This window comes from Cordyceps javanica, chromosome 1 (assembly GCF_051103115.1).
Source record: "Cordyceps javanica chromosome 1, complete sequence".
NCBI lineage: Eukaryota > Fungi > Ascomycota > Sordariomycetes > Hypocreales > Cordycipitaceae > Cordyceps > Cordyceps javanica.
Window position 1 is genome coordinate 2,641,293 of NC_139295.1, and position 19,358 is coordinate 2,660,650.

The 19,358-nt window shown below is 53.6% G+C and overlaps 7 protein-coding genes across 7 annotated transcripts; 4 read left to right on the forward strand and 3 right to left on the reverse strand.

Moving 5' to 3' along the window:
- Nucleotides 1-627: 627 nt before the first annotated feature.
- Nucleotides 628-2,375, reverse strand: V2A60_000797 (aspartic peptidase domain-containing protein; the record flags this gene model as incomplete). The annotated part of the gene is made up of 4 exons (XM_083252164.1): nt 628-1,088; nt 1,146-1,312; nt 1,365-2,117; nt 2,176-2,375. 4 exons carry the CDS (start codon nt 2,373-2,375, stop codon nt 628-630), a joined length of 1,581 nt encoding a protein of 526 aa, XP_083108290.1.
- Nucleotides 2,376-3,941: 1,566 nt separating this feature from the next.
- Nucleotides 3,942-5,378, forward strand: V2A60_000798 (uncharacterized protein; the record flags this gene model as incomplete). The annotated part of the gene is made up of 1 exon (XM_083252165.1): nt 3,942-5,378. One exon carries the CDS (start codon nt 3,942-3,944, stop codon nt 5,376-5,378), a length of 1,437 nt encoding a protein of 478 aa, XP_083108291.1.
- A 2,282-nt stretch (nt 5,379-7,660) lies between these two features.
- On the forward strand, nt 7,661-9,534 carry V2A60_000799 (uncharacterized protein; the record flags this gene model as incomplete). Its single annotated transcript, XM_083252166.1, has 3 exons — nt 7,661-7,847; nt 7,934-8,914; nt 8,978-9,534. The coding sequence occupies 3 exons, from the start codon at nt 7,661-7,663 to the stop codon at nt 9,532-9,534; spliced, it is 1,725 nt and encodes a 574-aa protein (XP_083108292.1).
- A 686-nt stretch (nt 9,535-10,220) lies between these two features.
- On the forward strand, nt 10,221-10,855 carry V2A60_000800 (E2 ubiquitin-conjugating protein UBC7; the record flags this gene model as incomplete). Its single annotated transcript, XM_083252167.1, has 2 exons — nt 10,221-10,467; nt 10,602-10,855. 2 exons carry the CDS (start codon nt 10,221-10,223, stop codon nt 10,853-10,855), a joined length of 501 nt encoding a protein of 166 aa, XP_083108293.1.
- Nucleotides 10,856-11,290: 435 nt separating this feature from the next.
- Nucleotides 11,291-14,138, reverse strand: V2A60_000801 (auxilin-like protein SWA2; the record flags this gene model as incomplete). The annotated part of the gene is made up of 2 exons (XM_083252168.1): nt 11,291-11,392; nt 11,511-14,138. The coding sequence occupies 2 exons, from the start codon at nt 14,136-14,138 to the stop codon at nt 11,291-11,293; spliced, it is 2,730 nt and encodes a 909-aa protein (XP_083108294.1).
- Nucleotides 14,139-14,717: 579 nt separating this feature from the next.
- On the reverse strand, nt 14,718-15,050 carry V2A60_000802 (uncharacterized protein; the record flags this gene model as incomplete). The annotated part of the gene is made up of 1 exon (XM_083252169.1): nt 14,718-15,050. The coding sequence occupies one exon, from the start codon at nt 15,048-15,050 to the stop codon at nt 14,718-14,720; it is 333 nt and encodes a 110-aa protein (XP_083108295.1).
- A 1,266-nt stretch (nt 15,051-16,316) lies between these two features.
- Nucleotides 16,317-18,607, forward strand: V2A60_000803 (F-box protein; the record flags this gene model as incomplete). The annotated part of the gene is made up of 4 exons (XM_083252170.1): nt 16,317-16,419; nt 16,475-17,775; nt 17,861-18,322; nt 18,557-18,607. 4 exons carry the CDS (start codon nt 16,317-16,319, stop codon nt 18,605-18,607), a joined length of 1,917 nt encoding a protein of 638 aa, XP_083108296.1.
- Between the last annotated feature and the right edge of the window lie 751 nt (nt 18,608-19,358).

Consider the following 19,358-nt stretch of genomic DNA (forward strand, 5'->3'; position numbering starts at 1 on the left):
GCGTTTCAAGACTTTGAAAGCCTGCCTCTTTTATGGCTGGTGGCCTACCGTCTTGAAGCGAGCGGAGATATTTTAGGACCGAGAGCTCGACTCTGAGCGACACGAGGAGAAATGCAACTTGTTACTCTTGTTGCTCAAAGTGCGTCTAATAAAACGAGCTGAGCAGCTAGAATCAGCTTTTGAATGTTCTCTGGCCTCGGCGTCAAAATTCGGCGCATGTTGAGACGCGTACCATTTTGTATCAACTAGTTATAGAGTCTAAGCTTCTTTTTACATCCGTGCAACACGCACAACATTGCCCTCTTGATTGAACACGAAAATGGCTCTCCAGGCAGCCGGCTTCACTAATTCGCTGCCATTATGACGCGCCTCCAGAAGATGGTCATTATCGGTGCCGGCCCGGTTGTGGCGTCGGCGGCCCCTATGCCGCCCAGCGAGGCTATGTTGTTGAGGTCTATGAAGTACGCCCAGGTATGACCTGTCGTTCCAGTAGGATCTCATTCTAGTCAGAGTTTTTCACAAGAACGAAGAATCCACATACTTTCATGATCCTGGCGTTGAACTCCTCAGTTGTGTGAATCCATCGACCACGTTCCCTCGTCCATCTAGCTGGTATGACCCTGGTGGTCAACCCGGCAATTCGGCGGGAGCATGTTTGCGTGCCTCCACAGCAAGTTCCTGCGGGATATAGTGAGGGATGCCTTGGCTAGGATAATACTCATCGACGCCAGTGGCCGCCCTTTCCTCTTTGACCAAATCACGGGCAGTACGGGTCCTGGCTTCGACCGCCTCCGCCTCCGTCGCCGTCCTTGCCTTTCTTTTTCGTAGCAGGAACCAGGCCAGACCTCCGAGTAACGCAACAACGGCGACAGCGCCAACCGCGATTCCTGCTATCGCAGCTGACGACAGGGTTTTATCGTCATGCTCTCCTTGCTGAGATGGCGACGACGATGGCTGCGACGAAGGATCTGTCGTCGCTCCTGCAGGGCACGCTCGTCCGCCTCGTACAAGCAGATTTTTCTCGTCCACCACGACTAAATCTTCACTTGGAGTTGGGTTTGCTTGCCATATGGAATATTGGCCAGAGTCTTGGTTGCTCTGCAAGTAAGCGACCGAAAAAAAATCTCTTCCAAGCTTCGGCATACTTTTGGAAGTAACATCCTGAAGCGAATTGATGAGGATCACCTGAGAGGAACTGTTGGTAACAATATCGCCAGAATCTGCAATCTTTGTTTCCGGGACGATGAGTAAGCGGTTTGGGATTGCTATCTGTAGCCCCCCCTCAAAATGGATTGTCATATCGCCGTCGTATCTGCTCTCTTGTCAGCACCGGTTATTGTACGGGGCCCGTGCCCGATACTTACAGCTGGTTGCTTTTTGTGCTGACGAGAACATTCCACCAATGAATACCCGTGGATCTTTTCCCTTCTACTAGCCCAGTCGCGTCCAGCAGGTTGCTGAAATGCGGTTTGCGAGGCATATCCATCAATGACGGCAGTTCGGGATAGACGCAGGCAAGCAGCGCAGTTCCGCCGTTATCAGAGGGAAATATCGACTTATCTGTGCCGTTCCTGAAGTTGAGCACGATGTCGCGAATGGTCACGATGATGCCAGTCGGGCAGTTTGCCTTGACGGAGATGGTGCCAGTGTATGCCGTGCCGAGAGTTTTGGCTCTGTCGTATCCACCAACAATAAATGACCCGTCAAGCTGGTCCCGGCTAGAGGTGCCGTCGAGGCCCCAGAAATAGCCGAATGACCGAGAAGCAATCTTGCCAGTCTGGTACAGCGTGTCGAGGAGCAGTGAACCCGACGACATTCCAATGATGTTGAGCGGATCGTAGGCTTGCAGGCCCCAGTCCGAGGAGTTGGTAGCCCGGCCGATGGGAAAGTCGTCAACTGACACATTATTGTCCAACTTGACAAGATCTGTAAAATACGCGTACGAGTCCTCGGCAAACGGGTCCTTGGGGGGCACAAAGCTCCGGTTGGTCGATCCCCCAGATTTGGACTTTGAAGGGGCGTATAGGCCGCCGCGAAACGTAGCGCAGGCCTCGGGCGTGCGGATGAAGTCCTCGTACAGGCACTCAGGGCCAAAGACATAAGTGTTGTTGTTGTCCCTGAAGCTGCGTTAGCACTGTAGAGATGAAGTGCGCGGCGAAGACGGTGTGTGATTACCATTTTGGCTGGAAAGCAAGCGTCTGGGGAGGTGTTCCAACTTGTATCGTTACCCCACGGCGAATCTTGCCACTTGGGATCGTAACATTCTGAATAGATAGACGAACAGGACTCGTGTTACAGTTTGTGCTCTGCGCGGTTGAGAGCAGGCTCCCAACTGCTGTAAGCAGGAGCAACTTGGTCAGAGTCGATATATTCATTCTGAGAAGATATGAAAACGTCGTGAAAGAAAGCAAGCAGCGCAAAGAAAGCAAACAGCGCAAAGAAAACGAACAATGTATCGAAAAGATGAGGACTATTGTAGGCCGACACTAAAGCATGACTACCAACACGGTGAAAGCAGGACAAAAAGGCCAGGGGGAGAAATAATGACTATCCAACATTGCGTGCCCTCCTGCTCCAACATTGGCAAGGGGATGGTGGAAACCGCCCAATCCTACGGAGTACTTGTACAGATGCTATCCGTACAGAAAGCTTTCTGCAGCTTTCTGCAGCCATCTGCAGCCATCTGCAAGCCTTCGGCCTGAGCGTCAATTCATTTCCAGCACCCTTAGCGAGCTGGGGACAGAGACACCGACACCCAACCATTATTGATGCACTATTCTTGGTCGCAGCAACGCACCGAAATAGGCTAGTCAGTATTTGAAACATGTAATATAGAAATTCAACCAATTCAGAGTCCAAGTTGCCAGAAAAAAAATTCCATATCAGACTCCTTGCGGTTATTGAAAATGACATTTTGGAGGGAGGCGGCCTTTTCAAACCCGGTTGTTTTTCTTGCCCCCTACTTACATGGCCAAAAACATCGATGTGGATACTATGTGATAAGGGGCTATATGACAACAGAAAGCGGCAGCCGAATCCCCCTCCGTCATGATTGGTGAGTACGGTGTACGCGCCTGTGAAGAGCAAAACCAACGTCGACAATCAGGCTGTGGTTCGACCAAAAGAGGCTTAGTATGTGGTACGACGCTATACGATGATAGGGCAAGGCTAATTTCTCGGAATTGGGGCCATTACGAGCCTGTACGGAGTACCCAGTACAGTGGCTGTACTCAGTAGCTTCTGGTTAGTTATTCGGAATCTTCCCCGCCCCACTAAAGGCGGATCACTTAGCCAACCAAACGCTGGAAAGATTCATAGTGGGGTAAAAGACTACCTCTATAATAGGCTTAGTGTTGATCATGAAAAAGGCCTATAATCCGCAAAGGAGATTATTTATGCCGATGTCACAGCTTGACGGGTGACGGGCAAATGTCGCTTTTCAAGTCAGGAACTGGTCGCACAATTACCAGGACTACCAGTAGAGCGCGCGACAGTACCTCAGCTCGGATTGGGCAGACGGATATAGATCCATGTGCTCGTGTGGAGCGGGCGGTTAGCCCTCCGCCCTGACTGGTGTTCTTGAGATGGGGCTAATAAATAGACAAGGCCGGGGCTGGGCCGTCCGCCGTTAGATGGTGTGGGTACTGATGAAAGAGATGGCTTTGTTGGGTACTCCGTAATAACTTGTTCTTTCAGGCTGAAAAGCGACGTACCCAAGGGCCAAGGTATCCGTACAGCTCTACAATGTCTTTCATTGGACAAGGATTCTTTGCTGCGGAGAGAGTGACCTATAGCATGCATCCCATAAAATGCACTGCATTGAGCCTTGTCTGTCGTTTACCCCGTTTTCCCGTCATCCGAGATAGATTCTTTCCTCGCCTCACCATGGCCCCTACAGCCTTCGTACTGTCCGTTGCGCTGATGTTTTTCACTGTCTCGTCATGATCCGGCCGCTCTTTACTCGGCGCCAAGTGCAAATTTTGAGCTCCGTCTTTGTCATCTCACTATGCCTGTACATCTATTATTTCCTTGCCACGTCGGATGCCAGACGCTGGGCGGCGCGGACGTCCAAACTTGAACCGACCGCAGATACACGGCCCCCTCGCACACCGACCGACTATGCGGTTCCGACATCCGAATCGATATGGTGTCAAGAACGGTTCGGCCTGCGTTTCCTAGAAAACATGCGCAACTTTACAGGCTCCTATTGCAGCCACGAAGCAGAGTCGTCGTTGGATTGCTTCTGGTCGGAAACCGCCAAGGGCCGCCTGGACACGACCTGCTTCGCGAGAAGGGCTGTTTTCGACCCTGAGCGAAAGAGTTTCCACATCGACTGTCCTCTGCGTGCGGCCGAGGACAACGCCCACGGGCTCCCCCGCATACCACAAGACATGCACGCGTACTGGTATGACACTGGTCCACTGCAAATCCTCAACAAGTCCCTCCTCCTGGACGGCGGCGCCGCTGCAGCAGCGAGACCGCGTGCCGAGCGCACCACAATCCTCGTCAAGCGGGAAGGCACAAATAATCTGTGGCATTCGCTGATGGAGATTATGAGCCTCTCCTGGAGTCTCGATACGTTGCAGATGTCGTCGACGGAAACGGGCGCCGCTTACCTGTCCCCGAGCCAAAGGAACTCCACCCAGATTGTTCTGGTTGACGACTTTGACCTTGGGCCATACATTGAATTGTGGCGTCTGTTTGCCCAGATGCCCATCCGGCGCCTGTCCGAGCTCGACGCCGAGGAGCCTCCAAGCGACATCGTTGTCCCTCTAGTCGGTGGCAGCAACCCGCTCTGGCAAGGCGACTGGGTAGAGCTGTCGTGCACCGAGGCTTCTCTCGTCAGTACATTTGTTCGCCGCGTCCTAGACCTCTACAAAATTACCGACGACCCGCCTGCCAGCACCGGCGGCAGCGACACAGACATCGTCGTGACCTTTGTCGCTCGTAAAGGTGCTCGTGAGCTGCTGGACCAAGACGCCCACATGGAAGCGCTCAGGGCAGCTGTCCCGCACATGAAGCTGAGCGTCGTCGACTTTGCCTCCATGCCGCTGCACCAACAGGTCCAGGTGGCGCGCCACACCGACGTGCTGCTCGGGGTCCACGGCGCGGGCCTGACGCACTCCATGTTCATGAGGCCCGGCGCGGTGCTGGTGGAAGTGCTGCCGGCTGATTTCGCTCACAAGGGGTTTCGCAACCTGGCCCAGATGCTCGGCCACAGATACTTTCGTACGCATGCCAAGCCAGCGGCTCCCAGAAGAAGGCGTGATTGGCAGCAAGACCCGGTTGAGATTGACCAACAGCGCCTGATCGATGTTGTCCGGGCCGGTGTACAAGCCATGTATTCAAGAGGGGGTAGGAGCTACGATGTATCATAAAGCGACTGTCATTTATAGATGAATTGGATATGAAATTTTGAGCGATTCGACTACTTGCGCTACTAGTACTACCCCCCAGTAGATGCTCCCTATCGTGAACATGCTACCGCCGCGACCACTGATGTCGATAGGAGTAGCTTCAGATTAAGTCGAGAAGAAAAAGTGCACAATACTCCTAAAGTAGGGATTATACTGTGGAAAAATTAGAGCCTCACTTAGCCTATATAAGAAGTCGTCAAGTGTTGCTGTTTCATGTGTCTATTGACACAGTTCCACTGCAAACTCTCAACAAGTCCCTTCTCCCAGACGGCGCAGAGCACAAGTGCTACGTTTATTCTGGCACGTCCGTTGTTGGACGCAACTTCCGTGATATAAGAAGGTTATAGTGCTGCTAAACTTTATTGAGTGAGAAGGCTCAACAGCAGCAACTTGCACGTGCCTAATGCACGCCTATAAGTTGTCCATAGTTCTAGCTAGCAAGAGGAATCAACTTTCGTAGCACTTAATCCGACAGCGCCTTAATTTTTTACGCATAAGACGTTTGACTTTTATTTTCTTAATCTGATCTTAAAATCAACTGGTAGTTTTATGCCGGTTGGGCTGGCCGTCCTCTAATTGTTCTGTATAGTCTGTGTCAAACTTTTATGGGTCGTTGATGTTGGCGGCGCGAGCGTTGACATGATACGTACAGCATATAGCTAGCCGTGCCAGTACTATACTTTGTATTGCTACTAATCGCGGTAGTAGGTATATAGGCGGCTTTGCTATGGGCGGAAAAGCTTGGGAATTAGACCAAGGCGGTTATTTCAAAGTTGGTAGACGGCTTGACGTCGAGGTTTTCAGAGAAGTGGCGGCTCAATAGTGTGGTTCACGATGATTTATCGAGACAGAGTTTCAATACGTATAGCAGGCAAGCGATCATGTTGGCTACTTGAGAGGCCAAGGGGGGTCTAATTCCGAGCGATCATCTTGGCGATGATGTCCAATGGTCATCAAATCTAGTACACTTCATAGTCTGTTATTCAACTTTATAGAGATGATCCTCATGAGCCTCATTTATGCCATCTCATCTCATCTCAATGCTCTATCCCAATCACTATTACGTATATGCGAAGAAGTAGTAAGGCTAGCTATGCTTTGATAAGGCTAATCGGAGAGTGCCATCACAACTTACAGCCACCGTCACAGCAAGTTCTTATACTTACTGTGACTTGGCACGAAGGATGGGCCATTTACAACATGACACGAATCTGCGCAGCCGTGTTACCCTCGCCATTGGCGAATTTGAGACATGCATGCGTAGAATGAGAGTCATCTGTACTAGTCATTCAGCTACGGCATAATCGGTCTACTCGATCGCGCCTCATTGGGCCTGCAGGATAGAAAAAGGGTCTTGCTTACCGCTCTGATACTGAAATTTTTCTCGTGGAACCCCGCCATTGGGTAATAACGTTGACGGAGACCCTTGTTGATTCAGCTGAGCCAAAAGAAAAAAAAAACGTCTCCCGAACCCCGCAGCACGCTCGATATTCTTGGAGCAACATTGCATTGGCGAAACACCGCCCGCTTCAAGATGGTAAAACAGCAGCGACAAAGTCCTGCAGTATCTGCTTCTTTCAGTCATTCGAATTTTTAGGTTGTATGATGCACAGATCTCAAAACAGCGATCGATCACGGATCGCCACGGCTAAGAACGCCCTCGTCTTCAGCCGCGACATCCTGTTGACATGGTTCAGCCTTTCAGCTGTGTCGTGTCAGCATGGCGGCACGCTAACTAACTAGTGGATCGACCAATTTGGCAGATGGGGATGCGCATTATGATGGGATAACTGGTATCGTGTCGTTTCCCATACTCACAGCAATGCTTGTACAGGAATCTTTCGGACACAGCAGTTGGGATTATGATTGTTCAGTAGCCTTAAGAGGATTCACTTGACAGATAGATTGCAGGTCCGGCAATTCCAAGTAACGCTGGTAATACGGATGGCCCCAAACTTCACTCCATTCATTTGCCTTACTACCGTAAACTGTAAAGGTATCTGCCTATATTATCGCTGGATAGCCACTCCCTCGCAAACTGACTGGAGCTGGTCTTTGAATCCACCGCTTTGCACGTGTGCATAGCTGTCATATGCAAATCGTCTTAGATTATCATTAGTGTAACACCGAGGATGGCGGTGATGACCTGGTCGGAACGCCTTGCCGCTTCCATGTATATATAGAGACGCTTTGCCATCAATTCAAGTTGGCTTCTCTAAGTAATTTTTTCCATAATTGACGCGATGGACAACACATCAGAGCTACTTCAGCTTCGTCTTTGGAGACCTGACGCGTACAGTGAAGATGCCAGCCAGGCGGACAGAATCGCGCTGTCCTATGAGCGCGCGCGGAGCGCCGCGAAGCACATCGGAATGACGGTCCAGGACATCGTGACCCTCAGCCCAAAGTTTTGGGACTATCACAGAAACTGTAAGCCGCTTGCTATATAATCTCTGGCCATTCGCATCGCCCAGCTCGTCACCCACTAACATGAAGCCACAATTATTGCTGGCCAGTCATTGGGACTGCCGATTCAGCCGTCGTCACGATCCTCACCATCCACTGGAATCTCTGCATCGGGACCATTGCCTCGTATGCTGCAGGCCGGCCGGACCTCGAGCCCGTTTTGAACGAGCTGCAAAACTTTGAAGCCGTGGGCGAGTTCATGCTGACCGAGGTCGGGCATGGACTCGACGCCCGAAACATCGAGACCACCGCCACCCAGCTGAAAGACGGGTCCTTTGATCTGCACACGCCCTGCATGGCGGCGTCGAAGAGCATGCCGCCGGCGACCCCGTACTCGAACACGCCCCGGATCGCCGTCGTATTCGCGCGTCTCGTGGTTGGCGGACAGCAGCGAGGCATCCGGCCCTTCATCGTGCGCCTCCACGACGCCACCGCCATGGCCCCAGGCGTCACCTCTCGTCTTCTCCCTTCCCGGCCCGGGGCCAAGGTCGTCGATCATGCCATTACCACCTTTACCCATGTACGCCTTGACGCCTTTGCCCTCCTTGGCGACCTCGACGCTCCCCAAAACGAGCGCAATGCCTTCTTCGACTGCATCCACCGCGTCACCATCGGTACCCTGTCGCTGTCGTTCTTCCATGTTCCGACGCTCCGTGTCTTTGCTTATGTATTGGGTCGATACAGTCAACGGCGGAGTGTCGCCGCATCTGAATCGGGAAAGCAGCGCCCCATCGTATCTTTTTCAACGCAGTACACGCCCGTCCTCACGGCTCTCACATACGCCTCTGTGTTTGACGCCTTCGCGAAAGCCACAGCTGCCGAGTTTATGGAGGCATCTTCAGAGCACGTTCGCCATGCGCTAGCTACAATATTCAAGCAGACCGTTACTCACACTACCAAGCCTCTTTATGCTGAGATGATTGAGAGATGTGGCTGGCAGGGACTCTACAATCACAATCAGCTTCATGAGCTGATGTTGGCAGTGCAAGGGAATTCAATCGCAGAAGGCGACATCCTGGTTCTCTGTATACGTATGTCTGCCTCGTGGCCTTTCATTGGTAATATGCACTATTCTAACACTAGCGCGCTTTTAGGGCTTGTCTCCGAAGTATTGCTTGGCCGATATAGCCTTCCCGAGGCCAAGGACCCTACAAGTCTCCTGGCCCAGCACGAGCTTGGAATCTGGAAAGAGGCTGGGGAGATTGCAATGACTGCAGCGACAAGGCAAGGAAGCAACCGGAACGAAGAGTTCAACATGATGCTTCTGCCTCGCGTTCGGAAGCTAGTCCTCGCAACGGGGCAAAGGGTAGCATTCGAGGCTGCCGTGGCCTCGGGCACAGTAATGCCGGAGATGCTGAGGCTTTACGAGGCCACTTGCATCCTCGATGATCCCAGCTGGTATGTTGAGAAGGCGGGACTCGCGTCTGCAGATCTATATAGGCGACACGCCGAAGCAGTGAACAAACTACGACCGAGTCTGGAGGCACTGCTCCAGGAGACTGGGGCATCACCTTGGGTAACAGCTCCTATACTCAAAGATGAGGGCTGGATCGAATTTATCCAGCGCCTGCCGACTTTTCACAGCGAGGACAAGACCAGCTGCTGGGACAAGAGAGCTGTCGGGCAAGATAGCAACCCCTCGCGCCTATAGTTTCTTGGCCTAGGGCTGTTTAAGAAGCTATAACTACATATTTATTACTGACTACGTGAAAATTGATTTTGCTCATTGTTGATACCTATCGGTCATGTTGCCCTTTTAGCTCCAGCCCTCCCCTTCATGACGATACTCGCAGTCACACTATGCCTTTTGTCGCCAATGAATCAGAAAAATCAATCGACCTCTACCTGAGGAGGTCTACAGTTACCAAGTACATGATGCATGAGTAGCATGGACGTCCGTCTCAAAAGAATAGAAATAAAAAAAAAATTCGGTGGCTGCTGGCTATCATCCGCTAGAAAGAGCCAAGTCAAATCTCCTCAAAAGCAAACAAGATATCCTAAAGTCCTCTCTTCCGTCCTCAGCTTTTTATTCCAAACGTTGCTTTGCTCCGGCGACCGGCCCAACTCGGCGCGCCCCACATGCACCCGTTCGGGGGGAGTGGCTCGCTCGCGCGACCAAAAAGCTTCCCCCCCACTTCACTTGCTGCTCCAGCCAGATGAGCCGAAACCGCCGCCAACAACTTGCAACTCACTGCCATCCATCCATCCATCTGTCCATCCGTCCGTCTGTCCATCCCAACTATCGAAGGAGGGGAAAAAAAAAACACATTGCTCATCGCCCCTTCCGAGTGTCACTGTTCTTCTCTCCCGTATACAATTCCTCCCCTCCCACCCGCCATGGCGCAGACCACCGCCCACCGCCGCCTACTCCAAGAGTACCGCGCCCTCACCAACAACCCGCCCGAGGGCATCACCGCCGGCCCCGTGTCCGAGGACGACATCCTGCGCTGGGAGTGCCTGATCCAGGGCCCCGAGGGCACCCCCTTTGAGGGTGGCGTCTTCCCCGCCGAGCTCAAGTTCCCCAAGGACTACCCGCTGGCGCCGCCGACGATGAGGTTCCTCTGCGACCTCTGGCACCCTAATGGTGGGTGACTTGTTCTCTCTTTTTTTTTTTTTGGCTTTTTTGGGTTGATCTTCAATTCCTCATACACGCTGGTTTTTTTTTTCCCTCGCATTCGGCCCCCCGAAACTAATCAAAAAATAACCAAAAAATAACAGTTTACTCGAGCGGCCTCGTCTGCATCTCCATCCTTCACCCGCCCGGCGACGACCCCAACCACTACGAGCACGCCTCGGAGCGCTGGTCCCCCATCCAGTCGGTCGAGAAGATCCTCATCTCCGTCATGAGCATGCTCGCCGAACCCAACGACGAGAGTCCCGCCAACGTCGAGGCCGCCAAGATGTGGCGCGAGCGTAGGGCCGAGTACGAGAACGTCGTCCGCGAGGGTGTGCGCCGAACCCTGGGCTTGTGAGGAATGAATGAATGCCAAAATGAAGTTTGGAAAATTCTCTTTTTCTTTCTCTCCCCCTACGACATGAACGAAATACCCCTTGACACGAAATAGAATTGATATAATTTGTTGCGCCCTCTTCAACGGCCGCTGGGGACTGTTCAGCGTCCGTGTTTCCTCTCCTCTCTTTCTCTCTCCATCTCTCCTTGTGCTCTGAATTAGTACATCGTCACCGTCTGTCATTCAACAGACCAAATAGAAGTGGTGGCCGCGAAACCACAACTACATCTTTGCTTTCTTTATTCATCCTTTGTATTCCAAGCGTGGATAAAGTCAAAGTTTTCCTCGCCATCGCCATGCTCCTTCCATGCTAATTCTCTCTCTCTCTCTCTCTATATATCTCTCTTTTCCCTGTCTAATGCAAAGTTGCTTCCAGTTAAATAATGACTTCATATCTCATAGTCCATTCTCCGCCTTGAACTTGTCCCACGCCTCATTGAGAGTGCTAAATACCAATCCCGCAATAAGCCGCACTTCTGTCGAAGCGTCTTGCGCAATCTACAGGCACGTGGGTTAGTAAAATTCGTGACCAAGAAGGAAAAAAACACTTTAGGCTCGCGCCACAAGAAAAATGGTTTGCGCTCTCTCTCTCTCTCTCTCTCTCTCTCTCTCTTACCTTGTCCGGATGCGTTTTGGCAATCGCCTTCATGTATGAAATCTTGACCTTGTTCGCCATGACGAGCTCGTGCATGCCCACCTTTTTCCACCCGCTGCCCTCCCAGAGGACCTGGTCCAGGCTCGCAATCAGACCTCGCAGGTTGTCACGCTTGCCGTCGCGCCACGCTCCAATCTTGGCATCCACCGTCTCCGAGAGGGCAAACTTCTCATCGTCTTCCTTGGCCGCCGCCTCGTTGGCCTCGCGAAGTCGCGTCACGGCCGCGGAGTCCTTTTGGGGCTGCAGACTGGCCGCCGCGGACGCGGGTGGACGGGGTTTGGGTACTGCCGCCGCAGGCTTCGGCGCGGCCTTGGGCTTCGGCGCGAGCGCCGTCTGGCATCGCTGACGACCTTTGGCGGCCGTCGCGCCGCCCAGTCCAGCTTCGACCGCCAGCTTCCACACTGTGAGCGCGTCTCCCCACTTCTCCATCTGCTCGAGAGCTTCGGCCTTGCGGCTGAGTGCCTTGCCGTACAGGTCGCGCATGTCTCGCTTTTCTTCTTGACCGTCATCCCCAGTCACAGCCACAGTCTCGCCTTGTCCGTTACCGGGCCCGATAATGGCCATGGCCTGGTCGGCATCCGTCACTGCCTGTTTCGGCTCACCCGTTTTCAGGGCCGTCAGCGCTCGATTTGTGAGGAGGACAATGGCGAGAGGATGTGCGGACGGCACGGCAGCCAGCGAGGCAGAATAGGATGCGTGTGCCTGTGCAAAGTCTCCGCGCTTAAAGTGCGCAGTCCCCTCGAGTCGGTGCTTTGTAGAATTTTGTACGGCAGAGGGCGTGATGGGGGAGATTTGTCGGGCAGTCTTTGGTGTCGCTTTGCGCACAGGAGTAGGATTCGATTGTGGCTTCTTCGCTACCGGTGCGGCTTGGGGAGGAGGAGGGGTCGGACGGCTCGGTTGTCTCGATGCTTCGGAGCCAAACAGCAGATCAGGCTCCGGCTCAGTCTTGGCTGGCTCCGCGGGAGACGCTGGTTTGCGTCTTCTGCTCGAACTAATGGCAAAAGTGTCGTCGTCGTCTGCGAATCGGTTAAGTCGCGATCGCGCATTCGGGACAAGCGGAGCTGGGGCTGCTTGCTGTTGCTGCCACCTGGGCACGGAGCCGCTCCGACTCTGGCTTGCAGACGACGTTACTGGTGAAGAGCTTCTTGCAGGGTCTGGCGTTGGACGATGCCCCTTTTCCTTGGCCTGTCTTGGCCGGCCACCGGATTCTAGCATCATGGCCTCATCAGTAGCACTAGCCTCCTGTCTCGAAGGGCCGCGTGCCTGGTTGGCCTGGGCATCGCGCATCCACTTGGGTTGGCTGGGATCGCCTCCACCTTCTTGCTGAAAGTCTGCCACGGCCCGCTGCACCTTCTTCTGCCCCGTCTTCCACAGCGAGTTGGCCGTTTTGAACAGGCTGCTCCCCACAGCCGCCGCCGATTTGGCAAAGTCGGGGTCACTTCGTCCAGTGTGTGTCTGCTCTTGGCGATCTGCGCGGTTCGAGTTGTCCGACGCAGGTCTCCCCTGCGCCTTCGCCTTGGACTTTCGATGCGCCTCGTCGAGGAGCCAATTGGCCGCCTGCTGAACGTTGGTGCCAGCACCACTCTCGACCAGCGCGCGGCGCGCATCCTCGGGCGCGAACCCATAGTCGACAAGCTGGGCCACGGCGCTATCAAACTCGGTGTCACCGCCGCTGTGAGCTCGACGGGTGTCATTTCTCCGTCGTTGGGGCAGCTCCTCTTCATCAGAAGAGCTCGATTCGTCATCTTCGATGGGCTTGCCAGGCTCCCCGCGCTGCGGGGCAGCCTGTTGTTTGGCGCGGACCTCCTCCACCGGCCGGCCCAGGTCGCCCAGGAAATCGTCGTCGTCGTTGTTGATGATCTGCGTCCGGGATTGCGGTACCGAAGACCCTGGAGCCCCGTTTGACTTGAATTCGCTCAGCCCGAACGGATCATCGTCATTGTCGGGAAAGGCCGACGGGTCCGACCCGGAGGCGCTCCATGCATTGGGGTTCGTGAGGTCGAGGGGCTTCTTTTCGGAGGGGGCCGTTGCGGCCTTCTTATCCGGCGGCGGGAAGTGGCTGGCGTTGTCGACCTTGGTGTCCTTGTTGAACGCGGCAAAGAGGTCGTCGTCATCCTGACTGGAGCTCCGCGTCCCGAGGGCTGGCGGCTGCAGTGATGGGCTCGAGGTTTGGCCGCGCGCCCCGAGCATATCCCATTGCTGCCCGCTCCCAAACTGCGCTTCGGTCAGCTTGCGCTTCTCCTCCTCCTTCCTGCGCTTGTCGGCCTCGAGCTGCGCCTGGCGCTCGGCGAGGCTCAGGGTCTGGGACGTCTTGGCGGGGCCGAAGCGCGCCAGGCTGCTGAAGCTGTCCTGGGCGGCCTTGAGTTGTTCTTGTTGTTGTTGTTGCTGCTGTTGCGGCAGCGGCTGCGTTGGCTTCGCAAAGGAACTGCCCCCCGTGCCCTGCGTAGACGCGGGCGTGCTGCGTCCCGACCCAAAGGGCGAGGGGCTTGGCCGCAGCGACGGATAGGCCATGTTGCTGGCCATGGGCGCAGCTTTGGGCGGCTGCCCACCGCCGGGCTTGGACCAATCGAGACCAGAAAGGTCGTCCATATTCGTAGGGATTCTTCGTCTGTCAGGGTATCGTGTCGGGCGCTCTCTGGAAATGACACGCAATCATGGCGTCTTGCTGTCCTCACGAATCGCCTTGAGTTCCGGCGGTTGTTGTCATTGGTTCCACAAGGTACCCTGCCTGCGCCACACGATACGCCCCATTTTGGCAGTGCTCAGGCACTGGTACTGTGGCGCAATCACATGACACGCGCAAGTGAAAAAGTACAATGGTTATGAATATCTTGAATGAAACGTCATTGGCTGTATGATGACTTCAAATCCTTGCAGTGATGACTGATCCTCCATTTATTTTGCCTCTCCGCTTGTTGTGTGGTTGTTGGTTGTAAGCTACTGCGGGTCTACACACTCCGAGAGCTGTGAGTCGTAGCTCGAACATGCCGGATACTCCTCAGGGGTTTCCAAAATCTTCTCCTCCAAAGCTTCCATCCAAAAGTCTGGCGCAACGATCTGACGCTTCAATCGGACTCTTCCGGTCAGTTTTTGCAATCCGGCGCTGCCTCGTGCTGCTGCCGGTCCGTGCAAAGTACAAGTTCCTCGTTGTTCTTCATGACGGCCGATTCATACTCCCCCGTCGAGAATATGCTGCCTCGCCTCTCGAATGGCTCGCCAATATTGCATTTCATCAGCTATATTCAGAGGATTCCGAGCGGCGAATTCGGGGCGTGAGCTGAAGAGCGCCCCAAAGTGGTGGGAGTCCTTGTACGCGTCGAGGCTGGCCCACCGCAGGTAGTGCCACCGCATGTCGGTCAAAGCCAACGATGTAAGAGGTCGGATGCTGGGGTTCGTAAAAGTGCTTTCAAAGCCGTCTCGGAATGCCGCGCAGGCTTCGGATGAGGGCTGGCAGCGCCAATTTGGCAACTCTGGCGCCATAAGCAGCTGTCTCAGAGGCATGGTTGAGGAAAATTCCCAACCAAAGATGCAGGCGATGCTGCAATGCTCATCAGCAAAGTAATGGTTGTTACTGATATTCGCGTGGGCCGAGCTGAAAGCCGACGTCGGTGTGACACAGGCTGACTTGAGGGATCATGTCTCGGACAAGCCTCCCTGTTGTGTGATCACTACTGGATGCGGTTCTCACTGCTGTTAATCTTGGTATCGAACGGTCACGAAATCACTCCAGCGATCCAAAAGAAGGATCTCAAGCTCTCTGCGTCTGGGTCCGCTGCTAGCTCAAGGAATGGGCTGCGAGGCAAGCAATGGTTCATGGAGAGGTCATTGACCTGACCGAGGAAAGCGTTGGTCAGTGCTTTATTGTAGGCCTGCTCATTGTGGAAAGGGCCGCAATACATGTCAGTACTATGGCGGTGTTGACAAAGAAATGTAGGCACGAACGCTTCGCCGATGCCAAATAAACCAACCAACCCCCCGCGGGGGGGGGACGGAGCCAACGTTGTCAAATCAAAGCTTTGACAAGGCAAAGCAAATTCATCCCAGTTGTCCCATGCCTTTAGTTGTCACGTCTGAGATGTCCTTGGTGCCAGCATGTTGTAGACGACGCAGATGTGCTGGAAAGGGTCTTCGTGGTGCGCATGTCACGAGAATGCACGGGACGCACACAGTATGTGAGTTGGTACAGCTGTCAGCTGGTCAGTGCCGTTGCGAGTTCATAGCCACGTCCTCGCCTTCTGCCCACCTATGGTCCATCACTTTGGGCACCGGTATCGCACTCTGCTGTACAGGAAGGCTGAGCGTCGCCACTTTGCTTCCAATCAGCTCCCTGTGCAGCTGAGCGGGGAAGTTCTTCCCCGCACCAGTTGGTTCGTGGCGTGCGAAACGCCCGTTGAAGGCTGTCGTCAAAGTTCACCATTACAACCTTGAAGCTACCGTAGCGTCGGCGCGCCCACTTGTTGTACGATAGCCGCTCGACTGGCCTATACGCTTGGTGGCCGGCTTTGCGACAGCTACGATATTCAAAGCTGCTTCGGGAGCCATAGTAAGTACTTTTCATTTATCTTTAAAAATGTCCCAAATGTGATCCGCGCATTGGCTATTTGAGTAACACTCGGTGATAAATCAAGGCTCAGCAGAGCGATCGTGCCACAGCGCGTCCCGTCATACATTTATGCAACCTCGTATACACGGAGATTAAGTATCTGTTTTGGTTCTCTCGACAGATCTGTGAAAGATTCACAGTTTTCTTTTCGAGAGGTTGCGAAAATGCCCCACGATGCTTCACTCTCCCCATGTCTGCTTTGCGGGCGCATGATCTTTGACAGCGAAGTCAGCTTTACGCCGTCTTGGTTGAACCAGTTTCGTATACGTACGTTTCTTGAAAAGACTTACAAATCCTTGCACATACTAAATTTGGTCTATAGTTTACTCGTTTGAAGACGTCATTTCCATTACGGGAGTAGGTTACTATAGAGAGGGGTCGTTCAATTATTGGGTCGCGTCGCCGGATTACAATACCCGCTGGGATGATGAGGGTTACGAGGAGCCGGAAGATGATCTTATCGGCGTTTTAACATCGCCGCCGCAACACGGGCGCTGGGGGTTTCCCTTCCACGAGGCCTGTTGGTCGCTGCTGGAGGCTGCAATAGCTCCCGAGCCTGTGCCTCTGAGGCGGCTATTTGATCTCTGCCGATCCTTTCCAATGTCCGAGTCCGAGTATGCGCCAAACTGGGGGCACTACTATGGCGGTCTCGACAGGGGTCATCCTGATAACGGCCTCTGTGTCGAAGTTGGTGGTGACTCTGATGAGTACACGAGCCACCACAGGCTCTGCCTCACGCAGATCGCCAAGCTGAACCCTTTCCATATCCCCGAGCTAGAACGGCCCCCTGTTTGGCAGGAGAGAAACGTACCGGGGATGAATTTTGCGAACGCACAGATCTTTAACTTATTTGTCTGGCTACCGCATGAGCTTCTCTTCATGATCGCGGCGCAGCTTCCGACGCGCGACTATCTCAACATGCGGCTCGCCTCGCGGTCCTTCATCCCTCTATTCCACGATCGCAATTTCTGGGCCACGCGGTTCGGTCCTGGAAGCGAACGCAGCTGGGTGTTTGAGTCGCGGCAGTGGGACAGGGCGATAGATTGGCAACAGCTGTATCGTGACACAAGTTGCGCGCATCGCTCACCGGCCATGCACAACAGGGAGAGGGTGTGGCTGCTGGCTCAGTATGTTCGGAGGCTTCTAGAGCCGCGATTCGCCAGTCCGGAAAGCACCTCGCTGCTGCTCGCGGATCCGGGGGATTCGCGCACGGCCGGGGCGGAAGTGAGATCTTGGAATGCCAATGATCCGTATGAAGACTTTCCTACTGGCTGCGTTTCTCTTTATCGGAGTGCAAGTTTTAAAATTCCTCTTTCGATCGATCGGATCTCCTTCTTCTTCAATTGTCTTGGAGAGGCTCAATATGTGGTGGGCTTAAAGGTGGTTGGCATGTGCGGTGCTGTCGTCGAGCTGGGCTATATAGCCGAGGAGACTGCCGTTTCTGTTTCTGGGAAGAGACTGACTGGCCTGCGTTTGGCTCTCGAACAGACAGGTATTCGAGCCGTTCAGTGTGTTTTTGACAATGACATTGATACGCCGTGGATCGGGTCCCCTGCCAATGCCGGCCAGACGAACAAGTTGGTATCCTCGGGAAGATTGGGAGAAATTTATGCCCATTTTGATGTAAGCGCTCTCTTCTTGCCTCTTTTTTTCTCTTGTTTTCTTTTCTTCTTTTTTTTTATTATTCTTATTGCTAAGTCAGAAACAGGGTTGCAGGATTGTTAGACTGGGTGTCACATCATCAGAATGGAAGCCTGCATCGGTGCGTGACACGGCCGTGTGGCAGGAGGGCATCCCAGACCGACAGCTGCAGCTCAACGAAGCCTTCTTTTCCGTGCTGCATGCCGACGACGACTTCTATGACCCCATTTACTGGAGCGTGTTTGGCGGCACGAGAGGCCAGAGCCTCGGCCACCTGACGGCCATACAGACCTACATGACGTCGACGCCGTGCGGCATCGAATTTTGGTTCACCCCCGGCTATCTCGACTACATCGACACGTGCGGGGATCTGGGCGTCTTTCCAGACTCGGAACTGGCGGCGCTGCAGCGGTTTTCCATCAACGGCCCCGGCGGCGAGCGCATCAGCGGCGTGGACCTGTACCTGTCCCACGACTCGCAAGACGGCGGTCTGCACGACGACGCGGGCGCGGAGCTGGAATCGTACAAGGTGCGCTCTTCTCATGCGCCTGGGCAGCGTTGGACATGAAACTAATTACTCAGGTCTTTACAAATTTTGGTCGGTCCCGTCACTTCCGGTATAAGCGAATTCCTCCCAAAGAAAACGTGACGGTAGTACCCTTGTCCGTGCCCGCTGGGGCAACAATTACGGGATTTTATTGTACAGTGGTAGGTGCCAGCGGCGAAGTTGAGCAGGGATGTGCCGTATGCTGACATGCGGTAGTTTGGCGATTGCATCACCGCTTTAGGAGTCATAACTGAAATGCTCGACTGAGACAAGTCGAGGGAAGGAGGCCATGAGTTTGATACGTGGCCAGGACTGTGCCGGCACTAAACTGATAACATGATGGCATACATTACTTAGGAACAAGTTTATGTTGAATAAGAAATAAAGTTCGTTTCGAATGTCCGATAGATGGATGTGTTTCCAGCAAAGTGGCTGGGTCCAGCTTTGCTTTGTGGTGGTCAAACACAAGGAGTCGCAGGTTCAGAGTCAAGTCAGCTTAGGTGACATATCTAGGGTCGAACTATATCCGCGGATATGGTTGAAATGACATGGGTAAGATAGCACGGGGATTTTCTTATGCATGTGGTGATACAGTATCAAGATTAGGGGAACCAGTAGATGAACGACTCAGATGCACGTTATGACGCCCGAAAGGTGAACGTCGGCTTGTTTGCCAAGTCCATCTTGCTACCCTGTAGAACAGATAAAATTCGAAACGCGGGTATTGCGGTAAAGCCGTGCAATAGACAATGGTCATAGAGAATCAAAGGCTTGGAACAGACAGCTAGATCGTAGGGTTGATAGTTTTGTAATCATTCTACACCAAAGAAGGCAAGCCGTAAGTGCTTTCATCGTTCGAATTGTCAGAAGGTGAGACAAGACTGTGAGGCTCTCGTGAAGCGGGTCTGCCGTAAGGGTCGCAACAACGCTTGTTATTTTCTGGCGGCGTCTCATGATGAAGGAAAGAGAGACGTACGTAACCCCCTGCCTCGCCAAGGAGAGAAGTTGAGAAGGAAAA